Below are 23,583 nucleotides of genomic sequence, written 5' to 3' on the forward strand. Positions count from 1 at the left end.
GTTTTTATTTTGAGATGTTGCCCGTGGTAATACTGGTGTAATCTTTTGCAGAGGCGAAGGTGGCCATCGGAGATTCCTTTGGGCAGGTGCCAGGCACAGGATCACATATAAAACATTGATCTTGCGGAAGGAGGAGGGGGGAGTGGGGTTCCCTGACCTGGCTACGTATTACAGGGAGGCTCAGCTCCGGGTCCTAGTGGATCACTTTGACCCACACTCAGTGAAGCAATGGGGGGCCATGGAAAATGCAGTATTAGCTCCAGTCACACTTCATGAATGGCTATGCATCCCGAGGGCCCGTATCCCGAGGAGAGTGTTGTATCACCCGGTCCTGGAGGGTTTATGGTCCATGTGGAGGCAAGGGGGGGGGGCAATAGATGGCTCACAACGTGGCGATCACCTCTGAGTTGTATCTGGGCTCCCCCACTAAGGGATGGGATCACGGAGCCACTGGCATTTCAATCCTGGTATGAGGTCAGACTAAGCAGAGCGGGCCAAATGTGGGAAGGGGCGCTTTTATTTCCCTGAATAGGCTGGAGGAGGCCTTGGGCCTTTGTAAACTGTCACCCTTTCGCTTCTGCAACTGAAGGGGGGTTTATCAGAGGACTGTTGGGGGGGGGGGATCTCAGGAGGGAACTGATGAATTTTGAAAGATTCCTGATCATACAGAGGGGTTCCAGAGGGCTGATAGCTTGGTTATATAGGAGGATTATTTTGCCGAACCCCAGAGACTCTCCTCCATCGAGAATCAGGTGGGTACAGGACCTGGGCAGGGATATTGGAGACACGTTGTAGGCTCAGATGTGTAGGAGGGCTAATTGCTTTACGACCTCGCTCCGGTATAGACATAAGGCTTTGAAGTTACTACATAGATGGCATTACCCTCCAACGAAGATTGCACGAAAGAGAGAGGGATATGACCCGCTTTGCTTCTATGTATGTATGTATGTATTTATGCTTGTAAAGCACCGGTAGCCCGCAGGCATCCGGGCGCTTGGACAATACAACACAAATTGGCCAGGCCAAGACCTGACCTCTTGCGGACCAGAATAGTAGCCCTGTGGACCTATACCTCTGAGTTCCTTATCTGAAAAGGTGTGTCTTAAGCTGTTTCCTGAAAGCCAGGTGGTTGGTTTCCAACCTCAATGCTTCAAGAAGGTTATTCCACAGTTGTGGGGCCAGCACCAGGAAGGAACTGCCCAACCCAGATTTCAGTTTAAACTTGGGTACAACCAAAAGACACTTGCCTTCAGATCGTAATCGTCTCAGAGGTGTGTAAAGCACTAAACTATTCTTAAGGTAATCTGGGGCTTTGCCGTACAGGCACTTATGCACCAATGAGAGGGCTTTAAACTTTATTCGTTCCTCGACTCTGAGCCAACGGAGGGACATTCTTTCACTTGTAACATGATCCCTCTTCTTCAGGTTTCTGACTAGCCTGATTGCATCATTCTGAATCACTTGGCATCTGGATAAATCCTTGATAGATGCCCCTATCAGAAGAGCATTACCATAGTCGAGCCTTGATAATACAATAGCTCTAGCTATGGTGGCCAGGTTACATTCCTTTAAGAAAGGCTTGATCGATTTCAATAACCTGAGGTAATAAGCCGTGTTTTTCTGAAGATAGTTGGTTTGGGCATCCAAATTAACCGCTGAGTTGACCATCGTGCCCATGGTTTTTACTTACGAAGCCACTAGAATTTTGGTGTCCTTGAATTGAAAGGATTTATAATCCGCCCCCAGATTAGCTAATTGGCGACTGGATCCAAACAACATTAGTTCAGTCTTAGTGTCATTCAGACACATCCAATTGGCCTGCATCCATTCCTCTATTATCTCAGACTGTTCCTATCCAGACACTGTCAGCGGCATGATGACTACCCACCAGCTCCAAAATGAGCTGGGTGTCGTCCGCATAATTCGTAAAAGACACCCCAGCCTTTACTAAGATGCTACACAGTGTGCGCATATAAATATTAAACAGCATAGGTGACAAACTTGCCCCCTCAGGAACACCAAAAAGAATGGGGCAAGGGTCGGAGAAGCTACTTCCTCAATGAACTCTGGCTTGGCAGTCCGATAGAAACGACACCAACCATTCTATTGCCCTTTCAGAGCAACCCACCTTCTCCCTGAGCGCTTTAATAAGGAGTTGATGGTCCACCAGATCGAAAGCTGCGCTTAGATCTAGGAGCATCAGCATCCCTACTTTGTTCTTATCCACCATGCTCAGCATCTGGTTCTGAAGATCCAGCATAGCTGTCTCTGTACTGTGAGACGCTCTAAAGCCTGATTGTTGCTGATGTAAAGCCGCATGGTTCTCTACATAACATTGTAGTTGCTGCGTGGCTAATTTGTCCAAGATTTTAAGTACAAAGTTAGAGTTCGTTATGGGACAAAGATTAGCTGGATCCTTAGGGTCCAGGCCCGTCTTTTTTACTAGTGGGGTGATTGTGACCTTTTTCTAGCTCCTTCGGCACTGAGCCCTCCTTAAAGGAAGCATTCATGATTTTCAAGAGAATGGGTGCAAACATTTCCTTATGTTGGAGAATAACGCTAGGAAGTAAAACGTTTTCTGCGCAAGTTGTGGGTTTCAAATGGTTTAGCACCTCTAGCAGCTCCGCTTCCGTGATGGTATCAAATTTGAAGAGCTGTTCTCTAGTACTGACCTCCACTTCTATTGGCGACATAGTCTGCTTCAAGGAAGCTCTAGCGTTGATAATATTTTGTCTAGCTTTTTCTGTTTTGGCCTGGAATGCATTCTGAACGGGATTACAATCTGCCTCTGTGGGCATGAACGGGGGCGTTAGGTTTTTTGTTTTTTCTATGCTCTTCAATATGTCGAAGACTTTGTTTGTTTTATTGGCTGCATTTTCAATTTCTCTGTTGAAAAAGTTCGCCTTCGCTATCTTAATCTTTTCTCTGTATTCCTTGTCCTTCGTTTTCCAATTGCTTTTGTTATCCTCTGATTTATGTAGGATCCATTTTTTCCTTCTTAATTGTAAGGAGCTCTGTGGTGAACCATTTTTGATTATTATTATTTTTTCTAACTAATTTGGTCTTAAGAGGGGCCTCTGACTACACCAACTCTAAGACATGCTTATTATATTTATCTAACAAAGTCACACAATTATCTTGCTCCTGGAAAGAGCACATTATTTTGTCAAGGCAAGGCTGAAGTTGTACCTTATTCAGGTTTTTAAAATGTCTGCAGTCTACTTTGATATGGGGATTATGTTGATGTGGAGGTATTGGCAGTTTTAAAGTTGCAGATATTAGATGGTGATCACTCCAAACACAAGGTGTGGTTTTACAAGCTTGGGTTAGTGTGTTATATCCACACATCCAGTCCAACTGATTCCCCTGGTGGGTAGTGGGATCCTCATTTAAGACATGGAAGTCAAGATTGTTAAGAGCTTTTTCCAAAGCGGTGGCACCCCTATCATTCTTGTTCCCACGCCAGAAATTAAGATCACCTACAATCATGGTAGACACATTAGCAGATCTTAATGTAGTCAAGTGTGAACAGAGTTCCAACATGAAGTCTGAGACCAATGCCGGAGGTCTGTAAATAGCTATTAAATTAAGGCAATTGTTTGGCAAGAAGACCAATTTCAGGGGCATAGCTTCACACCCACTGCAGCAGAAGTTCACCTTAAATAATTTAAGGTTTTCCTTTGCAATAATTGCCACCCCACCAGCCCGCCCCATCTATCTATTCTCGGTATAAATGATATAACCTTCCGGTACAGCCTGCTCACATGTTGGGCCAATAGGGTCTTTTAGCCAGGTTTCTGTCACACAAAGGATATGAAAGTTATTATTGGTAATCAGGTCTTTGACATTTAAAGCATGTTTGGTCAAGGAACATGTGTTAAGCAAGCCCACATTTAGTCTGAGATGCCGCTCAGTAGGCTCCTGAGGCAGATCTATTTTTTTGTTTTCCTTATTTTCATTGTTTTTAACCCCCTCCAACAACCCTTCCCACCTTTTTTCATTTAAAACCGGCATATGGCTGGGTCAAGCTCACCTGCTACCAAGGAAGGTGGATTTACTTCGGAGAACCGAAAAGTCTTTGAAAAGAGGGGTGGCGTAGTGGAGCGCACCCAAGCAAACCGGAGTTAACCGGCCCAGACATGCCGGCGCTGATGCGCCTGACGTGTCACTTTATGTGCCCAAGAACTACAAATACTAGGGGAGTTGTAGTTTGGTGCACGTAAAGTCTACCTGGCAACAGTCTACAACAATGATGCCAGAACGTAATGAAACAAATAAAAATGCTTGTTTCCCTGCTGCGGAACGAAAGGTCTATTTAAGAAGGTCTTTCCAAACAGGATTATGCTAGCAAAGTGCTAAAATTAATTCTTTCTGTTAGCACCAACGACCCGCAATCCACCCGACTTCAAACTATGCAACCCACAAAATCTAGTTAAAATTCTAGTTAAAAAACAACACAGTTAGCTAAAATACACAATTAAATAAAATAAAAAATTCTAACAGCCTAACAGACAAAGCTTGAAGTGCCATAGGGAAAAGGGGGATTGCATTCACATGTGGTGGGGCTGTGCAAGGGTGCAGGTGTATTAGAGGGACGTCCTGCCTTGGATAAAAGGGGTAGATGGGATTTAGAGGGAATTCTTACCAAGGCTTCTTCTATTTGGGGTAGGAACGGGAGAAGAGCCGGAACTAGGACAGGGGGACATGTTTCATATCATGATGGTCTTGGCTAGCTGCTGTCTGGCCCAGCTGTGGAAAACCCCACGAATTCCGGTGGAAAAGGAATGGTGTTAAAGACACGCGCCATATACAATATGGAATACCTCACTCATCTCCTGGATGAGTCCAGGTCTGACCTCAAAGGTTTATGGTTGCCTTTCTTTGAGAAATATGGGCGGAGTGGCTGATGGGTGAGTGGATAGAGTCAGGAGGTTGGGGAGGGGAGGTGTTTACCAGAAGGGGAGACTGGCATTTCACGGGAGCCCCCGCGGAGAACGGAGGAACAATGTGCATTCTGAGTGAGGCTCTCCCGTTTCACGGACAAGGGTACCCAAGTGACAGCTGGTCAGAAAGAGGGTATCATCCTCGGTTTGAGTTTTGTGGATACAATTAAAGGTTTGCTGCATGGGGAAAGGAGAGGGTGGGAGGGCTTTAGAATGTTGGTTATAGGGGAACGTTTCATTGTTGACCTGTGTCGTTCTGACTAAAATGCCAATAAAGTTTGATTTTGAAAATTCTGCAGAGATTACAGAACCTGTGAGAAGATTACTGAAGCAGGGTGTACCGTGGAAATGGGAAAAGGAACAAAGCGAGGCAGTGTCCATGCTAAAAGGGTGCCTAATGAAAGCACCATGTTTGGCATATCCAATAAAAAAAGCAGGATTTTCTGTTGTAGAAATAGGATTCACAGAAGCAATGCATGTCAGCATTGTTATATCAACAACATAATGTAAATAAAACCATTGAATATGCTAGAAAAGCATTGTCACAGGTAGAGAATTTAGTGAATGTGAAAAAGCGCTTCTGACCACTGTCTGGGCACTACAACATTTCATCCCATAATTCAAGGGGAGCAGGTGATTGTTGAAACAAATCACCAGCCACAGATGGCGAGTTTGGCCCAGTCAAGAATCACCTCATGGACATTGGCACTTCAGGGATTTCCAGTAGAAGTGAGAAATTGACAAAATAAAAAGAGCCCAGTTGCTCAAGGGCTAGCGGAGTTGCATGATTATGCAGCTGTCTGTGTGCCTGATGACACAGAACAGAGACAAATTTAAATGAATTTGAGCAATCCCCATACAAGGCCTTCAACGAAGAAACATGTATGAGTTTACCAACTGTGTATGTAGATGTATGTACATACCATGTAGAAAATGTTGCTGAAAAAGAACTTGTGGCAGGAATAGGAAATGAGTGGTTTAAATGTGACGGCATTCCAAGAGTAAGCATGAGGATAGGCCCCAAAAGCAGTCAAGTGGCAGAATTGGCCACTATTTATAGGGTAATATATCTACAGCAGTAGAAAATAGACTCAAAGACTAAAATAAATGATTTTAGTCACTGATTCGGATTATGCGCAAAATAGTTTTGTGGAGTTTTGTGTGTATTTACCTGCCTAGAAAGTGAAAGGAATGATATGATATATGATATAGCATTTGTAACGCACCTATACACAAGTGTTTCAAGGTGCGACAAGGCAAGGAAGGGGGAACAGAGGGAGGGCAGAGACAACGATCTTACTAGGCCAAGTGACAGAGATTGCGCAAGTGCAGGTGAGGGGGAGGGGAAAAGTGCCAGGGGAAAGGGCAGAGGGCAGTGCTGTACATAGGATCAAAACAATAACAAGAAGTGCAGACAGCAGGTGTCCAAAAATGCAGGTGGGGGACTGTAGGGTTACAGATACAGACCCAAGTGCAAGGGTTGCCGGGAGGCAGTGCAGGTGTGTAACTGGGCGGGCAGGGACCTGGGTCCAAAATCAGAGGGTAGCCAGGTGATCAGTGCAGTAGCAGACAGGAAATCAGCAAGGGAGAGGAAGAGAGAAGGCAGAAGCAAAGAGAAAGGTCTTGAGGTACTTCTGGAACCAGAGATGGTTCTGCTCAAGTTTCAGAGAGGCAGGGAGGCTGTTGCAGAGGGAGGCCCCAGCCGAAAAAGAGATCTTCCGCCAACCCATTGCTTGGAGAAGCAACCGACCCTCAGGGAGTTGGAGGTGGAGGAGTGAAGAGCTCGAGTAGGAAGATATTTCAGTAGATAGAGTTGGAGGTATTGCGGTCCCAGGCCCCAGAAAGCCTTGTGGACAATGCAGAGGGTTTTGAATTTGATCCTTGCTGCCACTGGGAGCCAATTAAGAGATTTCAGTGCTGGAGAGATACAATCCCTGGGCTGGAGGCCAAGGACAAGTCTCACAGTCCTGTTCTGGATGAGTTGTAGAGGACGGAGAGTAGAGGCATGTAGATTTAGAAAGAGGCTGTTGCAGTAATCCAGGCTAGAGAGAACCAGAGCTCTGGAGACAGTGGACTTCTGGGGAAAGTGAGGAAAGGAAGAATACCTCTGTGGAGGTGCAGGTGGTAATGGGATGTCAGAGATGTCCGAGATGTGAGGAGAGAAGGAGAGTGTGAAGTCGAAGATGACCCCAAGGTTCTTAACCTCACAGGTAGGAACAGGAAGAGGGCCCAGAGTGGGTGGTCAGAGAGTGATGGGAAAGGAAGGTGCTGGTGAGCCAATGAGGAGGATCTCCGTCTTACTGGCATTAAGGCAGAGATGATTGGTAGCAAAAGACTCCACCAAGTAGTGGAGGGGTACAGGTCAGAGGTACACCCTGTGGTAGTGTATAAGGAGCCAGAGAGTGGGCAAAGGAGGAGAGGGCAAGGCATTCAAGGAGGAGGATGAAGACACCAGAGAGGTGGCAGAGGAGGGAGGCAGAGGAGCTGCAGAAGGGAAAGAAGGGACAGCAGGAGAAGAAAGGAAATTGATGAGGCGCAGGAAGCGTCTATCAGAAAGGAGAAGGTTGGCCTAAGGGCCTTGGACCAAGATGGTGCCATTTAGGTAAACATTAATAATGGTCTTAGAGGAGTGGAAGGGGGCCAGAAGGGCCTCCCGTCGGGTGCCAGCATTAGTGGGAGAGGAGGAAAAAGGAGCGAGTACAGAGACCATATGTGGCAAAGGAACGACAGAGAATGTTGGTGAGGGTCTGTCTGGAGGAAGCGCTGGTGTATCAGTGAATGAAATATAGCTAACCCTATGAGATTCAGATGCACTAACCTAAATGTTACTGTAAAGCATGGAGACAATTTACAGTAAAAATATTCTAATTTTTCATTATGTAACAACTTTGTTAGGAATTGAATTGTATCACTGTCTTTAAAAAAAAGTAAAGTTAATGCATACTAGTCTTTGCCAGACTTTATATAGTTAGCTTAATAAAAGTATTCTCCCAATTTACAAAATAAAATCTTGCTTAGCACTCCCACACAGATCTTTGGCACTTAAGATGATTACTGCTGCATTCTCTCTCCATTAGCCCGTAGCTCCACTGAAAAAAGCGAGGATTGCAGGGTGAGCTGTGCTTTCATTGAACAGGTTAATATAAATAGTTTTGCTACACAAGTGTCAATTTAATTAGCAAACAGACAGAATTGCATAGCAAACTGCTATGTGCCACTGCTTATTGTATGCCTTGTAAGTGTTTGGAAGAGAAACACAACCTGAGATTGGTAAAAGTATGTGACAGATTGTAGAGTTAATAGTTTAAAGTATCTTTAAAGAAGTGTCGGTTTTGCTAGGGCACTGAGAAATACATCAGCCATATTGTCTCAGCAGTAGTTCCTTGCTTGTAGTTCTTTTACCGTGAGGGAATGTAAAAGACGACATCAACCACAGATAAGGTTGCCATATACTCAGTGATTGGTATAAAACAGAACATGTGCACATGGACTTACGGTAAATAGATTCCTCTTCTGCCACATTTTAACCATTCTATTGAAGAGAGGGTCCCAAGAATGGCCCTTATGACCCCTATGCGACTGGAGACTCGCAGGATGAAGAATGAACGGTGTAACTCGCTCTTTGGGCAGTCACCGACTGCACCAATGTATCACAAATATGACAAAAGATATTCTCTCAGCCAGCCATTCAAACTGTTTCCAGTTGATGGTTTCGAGGAAACAGAGGTCTCATCAATGGATCAGATCGACTGACAATAAAGCCAGGTATCAATGATGTCATTAGTGCCATCATGACATAGCCGCGTTCGCCATGAAGCAAATATGCATTCATGCATAAAGCTACACAAACATGCGTTAGTTTATTACTTGTAGACATGAAAAACAGGAGTATGACTCCTGTAGCTAGAGGACAGATACATTTACATAATGCTAAGAACCTTTCCTTTAATTTGCCAAAGCGAAACCGCAAGACGCCGAATATACGTGGACCACGCTTGCATATGCTTTATTGCAACTAACTATAAGAACCTATGAAAACACATAGGGAACCTATAGGAAGACTGAAGTGAATTAGGAAGGAAAAGACAGGCCTCGAATACATGGAAGGGTAGAGATGATTCCTGCAGCGTGAGGTCAGCGGAGCTGGTGTTCACAGTCTAGGACAAGGGTGGGTGGAAATTCCTGGTTGCCGAGGCAGCAAGCCATCTGCAAGAATTCAGAATAAAATCCTCATAATTGCAGACAAAAGGGCTTTGTTTTGCAGTCCTCTCACACGTGACCCAGCAGACCAGGATAATGCTCATTTACTTGTGGTGGGAAGAGAAGCTGTTCCCAGCGAGACAGAGTGGAATGATACAAGTTTTGCCCACCAAAACTGCAACCGGCCGGCACTCTCTCAGGCTAGGTGATCAGACCAGTGGCAACAATATGGAACACACAGCCCTCCAAAGTTCCTTCCCATCACCTTGAAAAGGTACACCGAGCTCTGACCAGAAAGGGTCCTAGACCTGGGAGGACCCGCTCTAGCCAATCCAGAAGCTCCATTTGTGAGCTGGTGTAGAATGTTGCACGGGCCAGTGGTCTTCCAGTGACCCTGCAACAGTGTAGTCAGTTACATTTTGGGGTAAGTCTCAGGCAGGGCCACCTGATCTTAGGGACTGATTAACCTAATAATGTAACGTTCTTCTATAATTAGTCTAAGCTGACCAATGAGAACACCACATAGGTTTTTGCGATGGACCTGATTTTTGTGACATTGCACATGCAAATGAGCGTGTGACACAGGCTCGCGAGTGGAGAGATTGCTGGAGAATTGTTTTCCTGTATGATCCCTGTCTGTATTGGATAATAAAAGACAGTATATTTTGCCTCATGGCTGAGTCTTATGTTCTAGTGGTGGGGAGTCTTTGATGGGCCCAAGTTTCTCTGCTGGTAATTTGGACGAATGCTGTGAGGTGTCCCATCTGCAAGGCCTTAACACTACCTCAAGTAAGGTAAGAGATATGATGCCTACATGTGTATGACTTGAAACATATGTCAAAGGATGCCATGAGTGTGCAAGCTGTAAGTGTACTTAACTTGAGCAGAAGAGCACTTAAAGATATATGCACCCCTCAATGGCACAAGAACACTACATGTATATGGTTTCAATAGAAAGACAAAATACAGACATCCACACAGCTCAAGTGTAGTACAGTAAATGTGTACAAATGGAAAAGGAGAGACGCAATATAGGCATTCATGAAGCTTAAGACAAGTAAAGTACATATGTATAGATGGAAGAAGAGGTGCAATGTAGTCATCCAAGTTTTGCATGGGGAGGAATACAGACAATGTATGTAGCATGATACAGAGAACAGCCATTCAAGCATGTCATGGTTATGCAGTAAATGTACAAATGGATGGGTAGAAAAGGGGAATATGCATCTAGGCAGTTTTCCGGGGGTCGGAGTACAGTCCATAATTATGGGTTAAGTAGAAAGAGGTTATTAACATCCAAGTACATTAAGGGTATGAATGTGGTAAATATGTTCTGAGTGATACAGGCATATAAGCATCCAAATGATCCAAATGATTTCTGCTCCTCTCTCCTCTCAACCTCCTCCTTCTGGATGACTTGAACATCCACTCCAACTCTGCTTTCACAGCATCTACTCTTCCTTGACTTCTGTACCTCGCTCTCCCTCTCAATTCTCCCTTGTGGTTCTACCCACACAGCAGGACACACTCTTGATGCCTTCATCCATGCTGATCCCTCACCCCCCTCACAGGTCACCCCTCTCTTCTAGTCAGACCCTTCTCTCCTCTTCACTCACCTGGGCCCCCTCTGACTGCACCTCCTTCAGCCCTGCCAACCTCGTTCACGAACATCCGTCCGATGAAACGAGTGACAGCTGCTGCCTACGCATCCGTCTTCACCCCTGATCCCCAAACCAAGACTCTACCTCTGACTCTGCCCTCAGCAACCTCTACCTGGCCATTACTAGCACTCTGGGAGTGCTTGCCCCAGTCATGAGGATCCGCCTGAAACCTGCCTCCAAGAGTAATACCTGGTATGACTCTGAACGTGCAGCCCTGAAACACAACTGCAGATCTCCGGAATGGACGTGGGAAACCTCAGACTCATCCCATGACAAACTGGCCTGCCGCCTGGTCCAAAGACAATACAGACTCTCCATCCATACCAAGAAAAGGGCCCACATCCAGGCACCGGTATCGGGGGCATCCAACAACATGGCTGAACTCTTTCAAATCTGCAGGGAACTAGCCAACCTTTCCGTAGCCTCCTCCTCCCCTCTTCCGTCCCAGGCTGTTTGCAACGCACTGGCCACAGACTTCACCACCAAAATGCTGGACATCCTGAGTACCCTTGCTACCCTCTTACCCAACTCCTCCCACACCCTCTTGCCTCCTATGGCTGCTTACCCTCCTTCTGCCTCTCTCTCCTCCTCCTTCCCTGTCAAACCAGATGAGGTCACCAGAGTTGTCCACTCCATGAACGTCTAATACAAACAGGTTTCCCTTTGCTCCTCCAGAACCATCAAAGGCAACATTGGCTCTCTTGCTCCTGCACTCGCTGATGTCAGCAATGACTTTTGCTATTGGTTCTTTTCCCTCCTTCCTCAAGCAGTCCCTTGTGCGCCGCCTCCTGAAATAACCAGTAGACCCCACCTGTCCAGCCAACTACTGCCCTATTTATATTACCCCCTTCCTTGGGAAACCCCTTGAGAAGTTTACCTTCCCCCAACTTGCTTCACACACTGCACTTGTTGGTAGTCTCCACGACCATCTATCTGGATTTCGAGCATCTAGAGGCATGGAAACTGCTGTTCTTAACACCTGTGAAGAACAGCTTGCATCTCATGACTCGAACTCTCCAGCTGTCCTCATTGTACTCATTCTCTCCTCTGTCTTTGACACAGTCAACCGCTCCATCCTCTTAAAACGGCTCCATGATACTCTGGCTATCTCTGAGTGGGCACTGGATTGGCTGACTTCCTTGCTTACTGACCAGTCGTCCCAGGTTATTCTGGGCACCTTCTCCTCAACTACCTCTTTCTCCACCTGTGGGGCCCCCCAGGGCTTCAACCTTTCACCCTGGCTCTTTAACACTTAACTTGCTCAGCTGTCACTCCTCATTCCCTCTTTCTCCCCAAAATTCCAGTGCTACGCAGATGACAACTTTTTCAAACTTCCTGCAGACCCTCTTACCTCTTCGATTATCACAGACTGCCTATCTGCCATCCAGTCCTGGTGCACTTGCAACAATCTCTGCCTCAATGCCAGCAAGACTGCGATCCTTCTTATTGGGACCCCTGCTCCTTTATTCCCCTCACTCTGGCCATCCATCATGGGCTCTCCCCCTTCTTCATCAGAAGCCAGAAACCTTGGAGTCATCTTTGACGCCTCTTTCCTTCATCCCTCACATTCAGGACATTGCCAAGAAGACCAACATTCAACTCTTCCTTCTTAAAGGAATTCTCCCTTTTCTCACTTTCCCTCAGAAGCTCAAAGTTACCAGACCTCTGGTTCTCTCCAGGGTAGACTACTGCAATGGCCTTCTATTAAATCTACCTTCTTTCTCTCTATGACCTCTCCAACTAATCCAGAATAGGGCAGCAAGACTTATCCTTGGCCTCAAGCTCAGGCACTGCATCTCCCCTGCCCTAAAATCTCTCCACTGGCTCCAGGTTGCTCCAATGATCAAGTTCAAATCCCTCTGCATCATCCACAAGGCTGTCTGGGGTCAGGGACCATGCAATCTGCAACTTGCTGTTACTAAATACTCTTCCTCTCTGGTACCAACTCTGTGTGTCAAGCATTTCGCTAAACAGAGGGCCGGATGCCGATCTCTTTCCTCAGCTGGCTCCCTCTTATGGAACAGCCTACCCTTCCTCTCCGTCTTGAACCGAACCTCCTCAAATTCCAGAATCTCCTCAAGACTTTCCTTTTCACCTTCCTCCCTACTAATCTCCCGTTCACTGTGATAGGTGACCAAGGCCCTTATGTGTCCTCGGGGCCCTGGCTTCCCACACCTATGCGCCCTCAGCCTTCATCTACACACAGCACTTGCCTTGCCACTTACCGGCCTTCGCCACTGTAGGCCTGCAGTTACCCATTTATTTTAATTTTTTTTCAGATGATAGTTTCCTAGGACCTCCTACTCTGGGCACTTACACCTGCTGCTCACTGATGAGCACGGGCACTGCAGCACTTACCCCCCCCTCCCTGTTCTCCTCCTCTCTCTGCACTTGCACGCTCTGAATGCTCACAAGACCTAGTAGGTATCTTCTATCCCATATTAACTCCCTGTTAGCACTTTGAAATGCAATTTATTTGTTGTATACACGCCTAACAAATGTCCAATAAAATAAAAAATATTTTTTTTTAAAACAGTCAATAAATAGAAGTATGACAAGAGATTATGCAGAGATCCAAGCACATGATAAAACATGCAAACATTTCAGAAGTACAAACATTGAGGAAGGGTATGACTTGAGAGGAAGAGTCATGAGATGAACATGAAAGAACCCCAGAAGGGAAAGAACAGAACACGTTTACTACCTAACAGTACGACATGACAGAGCTCGGAGCAGGTCAATACGAGGGGTACAATGTTTATAGATGAGGACGTAGACATGAAAAAGGTAGGCACACATTTCAAGGGTATGAGTGCAGTGAATGCATATATTGTAAAGGGAAGTTCCCCCAATTTAGACATCCAAGCATTTTTGGGGTAAGCAGGCAGATTGCGTGGTGACATTGTTCAGGTGCCCCAAGGAAGCAAGTACATTAAGCGCGTATACTTCAGTGGGGGTGACCAGATAAAGGCATCAAAGTACCTCAAGGATTTGAGTAAAGTACGGTAAAGAGACACAACATATTAATATCTAGCACATTTAACAGGATAGACATCAGATAAGCATCCAAGAAATTCAAGGGTATGGAATCAGTAATAAAGGTATAGCTTTGGAGGAGAGACATCAGATGGACATCCAAGAACCTCAAGGGAATGAGTGCAGTGACTGTGCGTACATTATTAGGGTGAAGTGAAAATGAAAGCATCCAAGAGCGTAATGGGTACAAATACAGTAAAAAGGTATATGATATGAAATGATGTGGCATTTATAATGCAGGTGTACGCAGTGTTTCTAGGTGCGACAAGACAAGGAAGGGGAAACAAGGGAGGACAAAATAACAATCTTACTAGGCCTTGTGTCATTCAGATCTCGTAAGTGTGGGGAAGATGGAAGGGGAGAAGTGTCAGGGGGGAGTGGAAAGGGGAAGTGCAGTTAACTCACAAGTGCAGCCAGCGGGTGACTCATAAGTGCAGAGAGGAGGCACTGTAGGGTTGTAGATACAGACCCTTAAGTGCTGGGGAGCCCGGATGTAGTTCAAGGGCAACTGGGCATGCAGGAGCCTGGGCTAGAGTTCAGTGGGTGACCAGGTGGCCAGTGCGCAGAGCAGTCGGGTGCATCAGCAGGGGAGAGGAAGAGAGAAAGCAGAAGCGGAAAGGAAGGTCTTGAATTGCTTCCGGAACCACAGGTGGTTCTGCTCAAGTTTGAGAGAGGCAGGGAGGCTGTTCCAGAGGGAGGCCCCAGCTGAGGAGATAGATCTGCCCTCAACTCTCTGCTTGGAGAAGCGTCTGACCCCCAGAGAGTTGGAGGTGGATGAGCGGAGAGCTCGAGAGGGAAGATGTTTTGGAAGAGAAAGTTGGAGGTAGAGCGGTCCCAGGCCCCAGAAAGCCTCGTGGAGAATGCAGAGCGTCTTGAGGTTGATCCTTGCAGCCATGGGGAGCCAGTGAAGAGATTTCAAAGCTGGAGATATACGATCCCTGGGCTTGAGGCCAAGGACAAGTCTTGCAGTCCTGTTCTGGATAAGTTGTAAAGGTCGAAGAGTAGAGGCCGGAAGATTTACTAAGAGGCTGTTGCAATAGTCCAACCTAGAAAGGACCAGAGCTCTCAAGACTGAGCTTCTGGGGGAAAGTGAGAAAAGGAAGAATACCTCTGAGGAGGTGCAGCTGATAGTTTGATTTCTTGGAGACATCACAATTGCGAGGAGAGAAGGAGAGAATGGTGTCCAAGATGACACCAAGGTTCTTAGCCTCAAAGGAAGGAGCAGAAAGAGGGCCCAGAGTGGGTGGCCAGAGAGAGAGAGGAAAGAAGGGAGCGGGTGTCCCAATGAGGAGGATCTCAGTCTTACTGGCATTAAGGCAGAGATCATTGGCAGCACACCATTCCTGAATGGCGGCCAGACAGTCTGGTATGAGAGGGGAAGCTGAGGTGGCTGAGGGGAGCCTGAATGTGAGCAGAGTGTTACCCACATAACACTGGAAATTGGAGCAGAAAGTAGCGATGCAGTGGGCCAGAGGTGCCAGGTAGTGGCTTTGGATGAGAGATCAGGTGGGCATTCAAGAACCTAAAGGGAACAGGTACAGTAAACGTGCAAAACTCTGGGGGTTAGGGGGGAGACATCAGATAGGCATCAAAGACCGTCAAAGGTATGAGCCCAGCAAACATGTATAGCTTTAGAGGAGAGATTGGGTGGATGTTCAAGAACCTCAAGGGACCAAGTAGAGTAAATGAGTATAGCTTTAGAAGGGAAGACATCAGATAGGCTTCCAAGAACTTCAATGCTATGAATACAGTAAACATTTATACATTTGAGGAGAGCTATCAGATGGATACCTCATGGGTACAAATACAGTAAACATGTATTGCTACGGATGGGCGATCAGGTGGGCATAAAAGAACATCAAGGGAACAAGCACAGCAAACAAGCAAAGTTCTAGAGGGGGAGACACCAGATCGGCATTAAAGAACCTCAAGTATATGAGCCCAGTAAACATGCATAGCTTTGGAGGGCAGATCAGGTAGACATTCAACAACCTCAAGGGAACAAGTTCAGTAAAGGTCTATAGCTTTAGAGGGGAAGACATCAGATAGGCATCCAGGAATTAAATGGTGCGGATATAACTTGGAGGAGAGATCAGATGGACATTCACAAATCTCAAGTAAACAGGTACATTAAACATGCAAAGCTCTGGACAGGCGGGACATCGGATGGGCATCCAAGACCCTCAAGGATATGAGCCCAGTAAAAATGTATAGATTTGGAGGCGAGACACCAGGCATCCAAGAACCACAACGATATGTGCCCAGTAAACACGTATAGCAGGGCAGGGGGGATAGATACCGAAGAACCTCAAGGGTACAAGTACAGATGATGTGCTTACCAAATTAGTTGGAAATCATGTGTCTCACCAGTATTGGAGGATTGGATTACAGAAATGAACTGCTTAGCGAATATTGAGAAATTTATATACAGAAAAATGGGGAAAATGAGTTTACATACAAAGGTCTGGGGAGCTTTTTTGAGTAGGTACTAGTTCATCGCTTAATTCTTTCTTTTTCTATTCCTACATGTATATATGCTTTATACTGTGTTATGATTTATTGAGATTTATTGTTCAGTTCTGCTCTATGTACTAAAATTAAAATAAAGAAATAAAAAAAAAAAAGATGATGTGCTTACCTTCGAGGAGTTGGAAGGGGATATACATGAACACCGGGGATCCCACTGATTTGTTGCCACAAAATAATGACCTTTGTGCAAGAGTTAAAGATTAACTTATTTTACACAGAATTCCCAGTCATGGGAGAAGTAATTAAACCTAGATCAAGCTGAGCCCCACACGTTAGCAAACTATTGCCCTTAACTGAAAGCACCCTCTCGACTGCCTGCACTTGATAGCCATATAATAAACATTGCTACTAGCATTTTGTCTTTATATTTTGATGTAGAACCTTTCTGCACCCAGAGCTAGGCTTACCTGTAGTCCACACAAGACCACCAGTCATGTATTGGACCATGTCTGCAATCACCAGTGTGAAATCATATTGCGGAATGTTGAGCTCAGTCTGTGATGTCACAACTGGATCAAAGTGGCCAGAAACATTCCATTGTGAGATGTTTCTACAAAGTCTGATTTTTAAAGGCTGAATCATTGTTAGCCTGTCTCAATCCATTGGGGCCTCTGGGACCAGTGTTTAATACTTCAAGAATACCAGGGGGGCTGCGGTTTGTATTGTATCATTGACTAAGGAAGATGTTTTGTACGTATGGTTGTCTTCGGTCTTGTTATTGCTTGCTTGATTACTTCTGGCATGTTTTCTTTTGTATTTGTCAAAGAAAGAAATATACATACAATTGGAAAAGAATGTTGAATCATTGAATAATCAGACCTGTCCCACTTTAGGTGACAATCTCCTTTTCTTTTGCGCGTATACAATTAATATTTCATAATTATTGCGTTTTATTGGTTTCAAGAGCACAAGAGAGACTTGCTGACTTCTTGTTTTGGAGGCCATTTCTGGCTCCAGATTATATTACACCAATGAAGCGGATAAAGCTGTGGTAGCTTCTATCAGAAAGGTAGACGAGACCATTACAAAGGGAATGTGGGAGAAAGAATTGGCACAAGATCAAGCATTGTCCTCAGTTTCCCAATACTTGCATGAAGGTTGGCCAAAAAAAAAAAAAAAACATTTCAAGGGGTGTTAGCCTTATTGGGGATCCAGGAATAGGAGGATTGCTGTTCAGCAGTCACAAACTGGTCCTACCTGGGGTCTTAGGTGAAAAGTTGGACGCGTGGAGTGCCTGAGCTATTGTTGCTGGAGGATGACTATCGAGGAGACACACGTTGTGTCTAAATGATGCTGCACGCACAGAGCACCACAAGTGGAGTGTCTGTCGGAGGACAATTATCGAGGGACACATTGTGGGTAAACACTGCTGCAGGGCACGTAGCACCACAAGCCGTGTATCTGGAGCTATTGTTGCTGGAGAATGACTATCAAGGACACACATTGTGGATAAAGGCTACTGCACGACACAGAGTGCCACAAGCGAGTGCCTGGGCCAAGTGCAGTCAGGGGCTGAAGGGACTCACTTCTGTTCTCATGACATCCTTGTAGATGAGACCTATTTTTGCATCTGAGTACTGCATCAAACAGCCACCTGTAGCTCCAAACTGACTTCAGCCCCTACTCCGATATTTAAGCCACATGTAAGACACATGCGTTTTTCCCTGACACAAACACCATAGCCCTACATTACTGGTAAATGTATAGTTTGTGCAGCAAAACCGATCCTTCAGCCCCTTCTATTTCGACTATGAATGGATGGATTGAAGGTTGCAGGAATCGACCAGGATTATTGAGCCTGTAACCCAAACACAAACTAAACAAGGTGGCTATAAGGGTATGCCAGCTATTACAGCCAGCTGATCCTGTAAGTGACCAGACGTTAAGAGATGCTATTAGGTGTTCAGAATCCTTAACTTTAAACATGCACCTACTAAATATACCATCATCATTTCCAAACAATTCTGAGCAAGTTCAAGGTAGCTTTTACTTCATGATCTACCAACCATGAAGAGAATGATATGAAATCACCTAATTTTTCCAAACCTCTGGAAGACACTGCAGCCTCATATCCAGAAGAACACATTGAGCTGACCTGTAATCTTTCCTTTGAGACAATTTACACGGTTCCATTGTTATTAAGGGACCATCCCCCTTTGAGCTCCCATTCATCCTCAGATTCCATTGCAGGTGAGGACACAAGCCAGCTGGGATCACAGGGGCCACCTTTGCCATCTGCTGAGCTTCAAATATGTGCAAATACTTTATCAGTATTAAACTTTGTTCTAACATCTTTGGTTCGTCTACACGACAATATTAGTCATGATATGTGAAAAATAGCGCTTCCCACTGCAGCATACAAGAATGCTTGCATCTCCTCTAATACCTATAAATCCAGGATTATTGAAGCCAGTTCCAACAACAGAGTTGTTTAACATCCTCAAAGAACTTGAGTCCACCGGCTCCAACCACCACAAATGTTCCCAAAGACTAAATCTGGTGCGCCACCATCCAATCCGCCCTTGCTGATAAATCCCAGAAGCAAAGAGACAAAACCATTCTAAAGAAAACTTTTCTTGCCACCAGAGTTCCCCCTTTGCGCCGCCCTTTGCAAACCACACCATCCTCCATACCAGTCATCCATTTCTCACCAATCACCTCCTCTGACACCTGCAAAATCATGCATCACCTCAAACCTTCCAATTGTAAAAACAACATCTGCCCTGCACACATTGTTCAGCTTTGCTCAGATCAACTCTCACCCGTTCTCTATATTCACAAATGCTTCATTCGTTTCTGGCTCTGTCCCTTCTTTCATCAAAGAAAGCCTGGATCACGCCACTATTCAAGAAACCTTCTCTTGACCTCACCCGTTACGACTAATTGCCGCCCCATCACAACAGTTCCATTCCTTCTCAAAATCCTCGACCGCACAGCCTACTCCGAAATACAAACTTGCCTAGAGTGCTTGGCATGCCAATCCGGCTTTAGATCTAGACATAGCACCGAAGCTGATGTCCTCCTTGATCTCAAGATTCCACTTGATTGCATATACGACTCAGGGGTTCTTGCCCTCTTACTCCTCCTCATTCTCTCTGCTACCTGTGATCTCATTGACCATGATATCCTACGCAATTGTCAGGAATAAACAGGCAGCCAGGATCTCATCAGCCACAATAGTAAAGAACAAGCAGGGAACTAGTATTAGACCAAAACTAAAAGAACTGCATAGCAGATTCCATCTCTGCTTTCATTGTCGATGCAGCAATAGGCTAGCAGCAGTGTACACCTTGGGACAGACCTACACTACTCAAAAGGCAGGGGGACACTTGGCACGAGCTCCTGCTTTCTGCCTGCACGCTCCCAAACTAACGCACATGCGCGCACAGCAGCAACAACGCTCTGCTCACACTACTGGCAATCAAGCACGTTGGATGTGTTTCCATGAAGCTCTGGCAGGCCAGCTCTTCGCAAACCTCCCAGGCCCTGCACATCACGGAGATAATTAACACCTCCATGGTGATCCATGCATAACCCAGATTCTGACCTGTATACCCCATGCCATGTATTGAACTGTTGGAACGGCTCGGTTCCTGAGTACCATCAACCTGACCAAGGGCTATTGGCAAATCCCTCTTTCGGAATTAAGAAATGGTCAAAACTGCCTTTGCCAGTCCCCAGGGTCTCTACCAGTTCACTGTGTTACTCTTCAGGCTCTATGAGGCACCAGTCTCTTTCCAGTCACTGGACAAGTTATTGGTACCCCATGCCCAATATGCCTCTGCGTGCATAGACAACATCAATGTCTTCAGTAGTTCGTGGAATGAACACCTAGAACATTTGATCTGAGTGGTTTCAACATTGAAAGAAGCAGGGCTTCACATTAACCCGAAGAAAACCGTATTGACCACCACCAAAACTAAATATTTGGGTTACATTGTGGGCAGTGAAGAAATACAACCTGAGCTGGACAAAGCGGAAGCTATCCTTCGATTGCCCTTGTCAACTACGAAAAAGGGTATCTGGACTTTCCTGGGGTCATCGGATACTATCAGCATTTATTCCAGATTTTCCGGCCGTAGCCTGCCCCCTTTCAGACACCCTTCGGGCGCACACATATGGGAGGCTTGTCATTGGGCAGGCAGGCAAGAGTGTCATTCCAGTGCCTCAAGAGAATGATCTCCGTGCTCCCCGTATTATGTTGCCCGGACTTTGCCAAACCTTTATACCTACAGACGGATGCCTCTGAAAATGGATTGGGTGCTGTGTTGTCGCAGGGCACCGAAGATCAACTCTATCCGATGGCTTTCATTAGCCTTTAGCTCCTACCTCTTGAACTTCTATACTCCACGATTGAGGAGTGCCTTGCCATCAAGTGGGCTGTCGAGTCCCTGGGGTACTATTTGTGGGGGCGATCATTTACGATCTTTACCGACCATACCCCATTACAGTGGTTGGCCATCCAGAAAGACTCTTATTATAGGGTACTTAGGTGGTTCCTGACCTCGTAGCTGTACTCGTTCCAGACTCTCCACTGCCCGGCTGCCTTGCAACTGGTAGCAGATTATCTATTGAGATCGGTGGATCGGCCCGACCGGCTTGATCCCTCTGTGGGGTTCGTGACAGGTCGTATCCCTTCACCGACGGTCACTGGGAAGAATCCCCACTCAAATCGGCAGAGATGGGTACGGAATACCCCCCTGGAACCAGCATAAAGACATACATAGATTCCTGCCTCAGGTCAGACACAAAGGTCCCTGGGGTACAAGAATACTGGCCTGAGTGTGTGGAGAAATCACAAGAGGAAGTCTGCTTACCTAGAAGGGATGTGCATCCTCGAGGACCGCGTTGGGAGCCCTGGGGGCCGGGTGGAATCCTGGTGGCAGATGATTGGGGGGCATGTGACCAGGACGAGCCACCTGGGAGGAAGGGGTGACAAGTGTCGGATCTCCCAACAGCGCGGAGGGGGAAAGGCAAAACAATGGCAACCGCATTGTACTGTTTAATACCAAGGGGGTGGGGCTTACCATAGGGAACCAAGCTAAAAAAGGATTCCTGATTGGATTAGGGAGGAAACTCAACCTATCAAAGGTGACAATACTGATACAATGTGTCTTTTGTATTCCGCTTGCTGCAGGAACACTTGTTGCGTTACCACTGGGCATATTGAGGAGTTCACCACTTAAATGACAATGGAGAGTGGTTCCCTACCTTCGAAGTCCCATTGACTGGTCCAAACCCCAAAAGACTACCTTTTGTTTCCCCAACCCTTGTGTGAACCAGGACTATTCCCTATCCAATCCTGAATAAAAGGACTTTTTCTTTTCAGCATATCGGCTCACGTTCCCTTCTTGCACACAACTGTAAATGAGAAATTAGCTGCAAGGATCAATTCTTTTATTACCCAAATGAAGATAATTCAGGCAAAATCTTCTCTCTATTCTGTCTTAACAGTGATTGAATTTCATAAGATCAAGGTGACACCTACGATAATGTATGGCCTGGAGTTTCTAAGTCTTACGATCAAGAAATGGCTTGGTGTCTTTAAAGGTAAAATATGGCGAGCAGTCGTGGGTCTTCCTCCATCAGAGCCCATTGGAGCAATACAATTAGAGCTAGGGTCTTGGTGGCTTACTTATAAATGTAACAAATTGAGGCTATATTTTAAAATGAAGGAAGACAAGGAGAACACCTTTTTAGAAACTGGGTGAGGTATACAGAGAAGATTTGTATATCTCTCTGAAGGTGTTTATCAATACGTATGAATCTCTATTAATAGAGGCTGCTATTGATCATGTCACTGAGTAACAGATTGTAAAAAAAAAAGCTAAAAGAATGGAACAAGACAGAGAATTGGAAGAGTCTATAACACATAAAACTACCGAGAATATTGAATACCTCATCTGTCTCCATGCCCATCTGCTGTACATGGCAAAGGCTCCATCGTGAGGATATAGAACATGGTTTTAAAATCTAGGCTGAATTGCTTACATGCATTGGAGGTCATTGGCCCTCGCATAGGTATTCCATTAGAAAACAGGCTCTGTCGCCTATGCAAAACAGAGAACCAGGAAACTCTCTGTCATCTAATACTTGATTACATATGTTTGGTTCAGCTGTGTTTATTTTATGTTTATGTTAACATAGCGCTTTACACCAAAGCGCTTTACATTCTAACAACAAGAATACATTGAAAATAAAAACAGTAGAAGTAAATTACAAAACATGAATCAAACCAGTAAAACAGTAAGTAGAAAAATTTGCCTATGAGGAAAAAACGAGAAAGGAGGGGTGAAGAAGGGGAAAGAAGAGGGAGAAGGAAGAGGAATGGAATGAAGATGCGAGATGGGGGAGGAAACAGAGGAGATGGAGCAGGAAGAGAAAGGTAAGGAGCGGAGGGCATGAAGGAAGAGAGAGGAAGGTGAAGGAGGAGATTTGCTTTGAGAAGTTTGTGCATTCATCTAGTGCAGTGATCGTAGACAATTTATGGAAGCGCCTGATGATGACATATCGCTGTCAATTGACCTCATTGCTTTTTTTAAAGGAAATACTTGCACAGTTAGGGGATATCCCTTTTTTGACTTCAATTCCATCAATTCTTCAAGGGTGATTTAATTCATGTGTTTAAGAAATGTAGGTTTTGATATTTGATTAGGACCATTTATTTTAGCTTGAATTTTAAACTGTACTTTATTTGTGTAAAATGGCTATATTTGATCATTTTTAAATTGCAAGCGATTGTGAAAGGTTTTAATGTAAAACCATAACACTAAATAAAAACAAAAACATTTCTAGACACACTGACTGAAGGTGACAAAAAAAAGATTTGGAGTGACTATCTTCTCAAGATTATTTAGAGATCTAACATGGACTAATATAGACCCCTGAGACAAATTCACACCTGTAAGACATGGCTTTGATGAGAGTATACAGGAGGCCAAATGAGCACTGAAAAGTAACATACAAGACCTCATTAAGAAAAACCCTCCTGACGCCATGACCTTAGTAAAAACAACAAAACAATAGAGAAATTGACTCCGAAATTATAAAAACAGTATCTGGCCAAATGAATAACCTTATGTTCCATATTACTCTAAATAAGAAGGATCACTATTTTTGGAGACTCATGAATTCACTGGAAACAAATTGTGACGCTTCACTGATGAATCCCATCACATAAATTACATGGAAGGAACACTACAGTGAGCTTTATT

At 45.2% G+C, this 23,583-nt stretch overlaps 1 protein-coding gene across 2 annotated transcripts in view; it reads right to left on the reverse strand.

The window, feature by feature from the left end:
• LOC138514242 (kinesin-like protein KIF2C) overlaps positions 1 to 23,583 on the reverse strand; it is a 166,760-nt gene that overhangs the window by 84,136 nt on the left and 59,041 nt on the right. The window contains exon 1 of one of the 2 annotated variants that reach the window (XM_069629602.1): positions 16,777 to 16,824. The exons of the other annotated variant lie outside the window; for it this stretch is intronic. Within the exon in view, the coding sequence (XP_069485703.1) occupies positions 16,777 to 16,816 (40 nt within the window). The 5' untranslated portion in view covers positions 16,817 to 16,824. Of the gene's footprint in view, positions 1 to 16,776; positions 16,825 to 23,583 lie in introns of those variants that run through there. 2 annotated transcript variants of the gene reach the window in all.

Source organism: Ambystoma mexicanum, chromosome 12, assembly GCF_040938575.1.
Source record: "Ambystoma mexicanum isolate Mex_15411 chromosome 12, UKY_AmexF1_1, whole genome shotgun sequence".
In the NCBI taxonomy this organism is placed as follows: Eukaryota; Metazoa; Chordata; class Amphibia; order Caudata; family Ambystomatidae; genus Ambystoma; species Ambystoma mexicanum.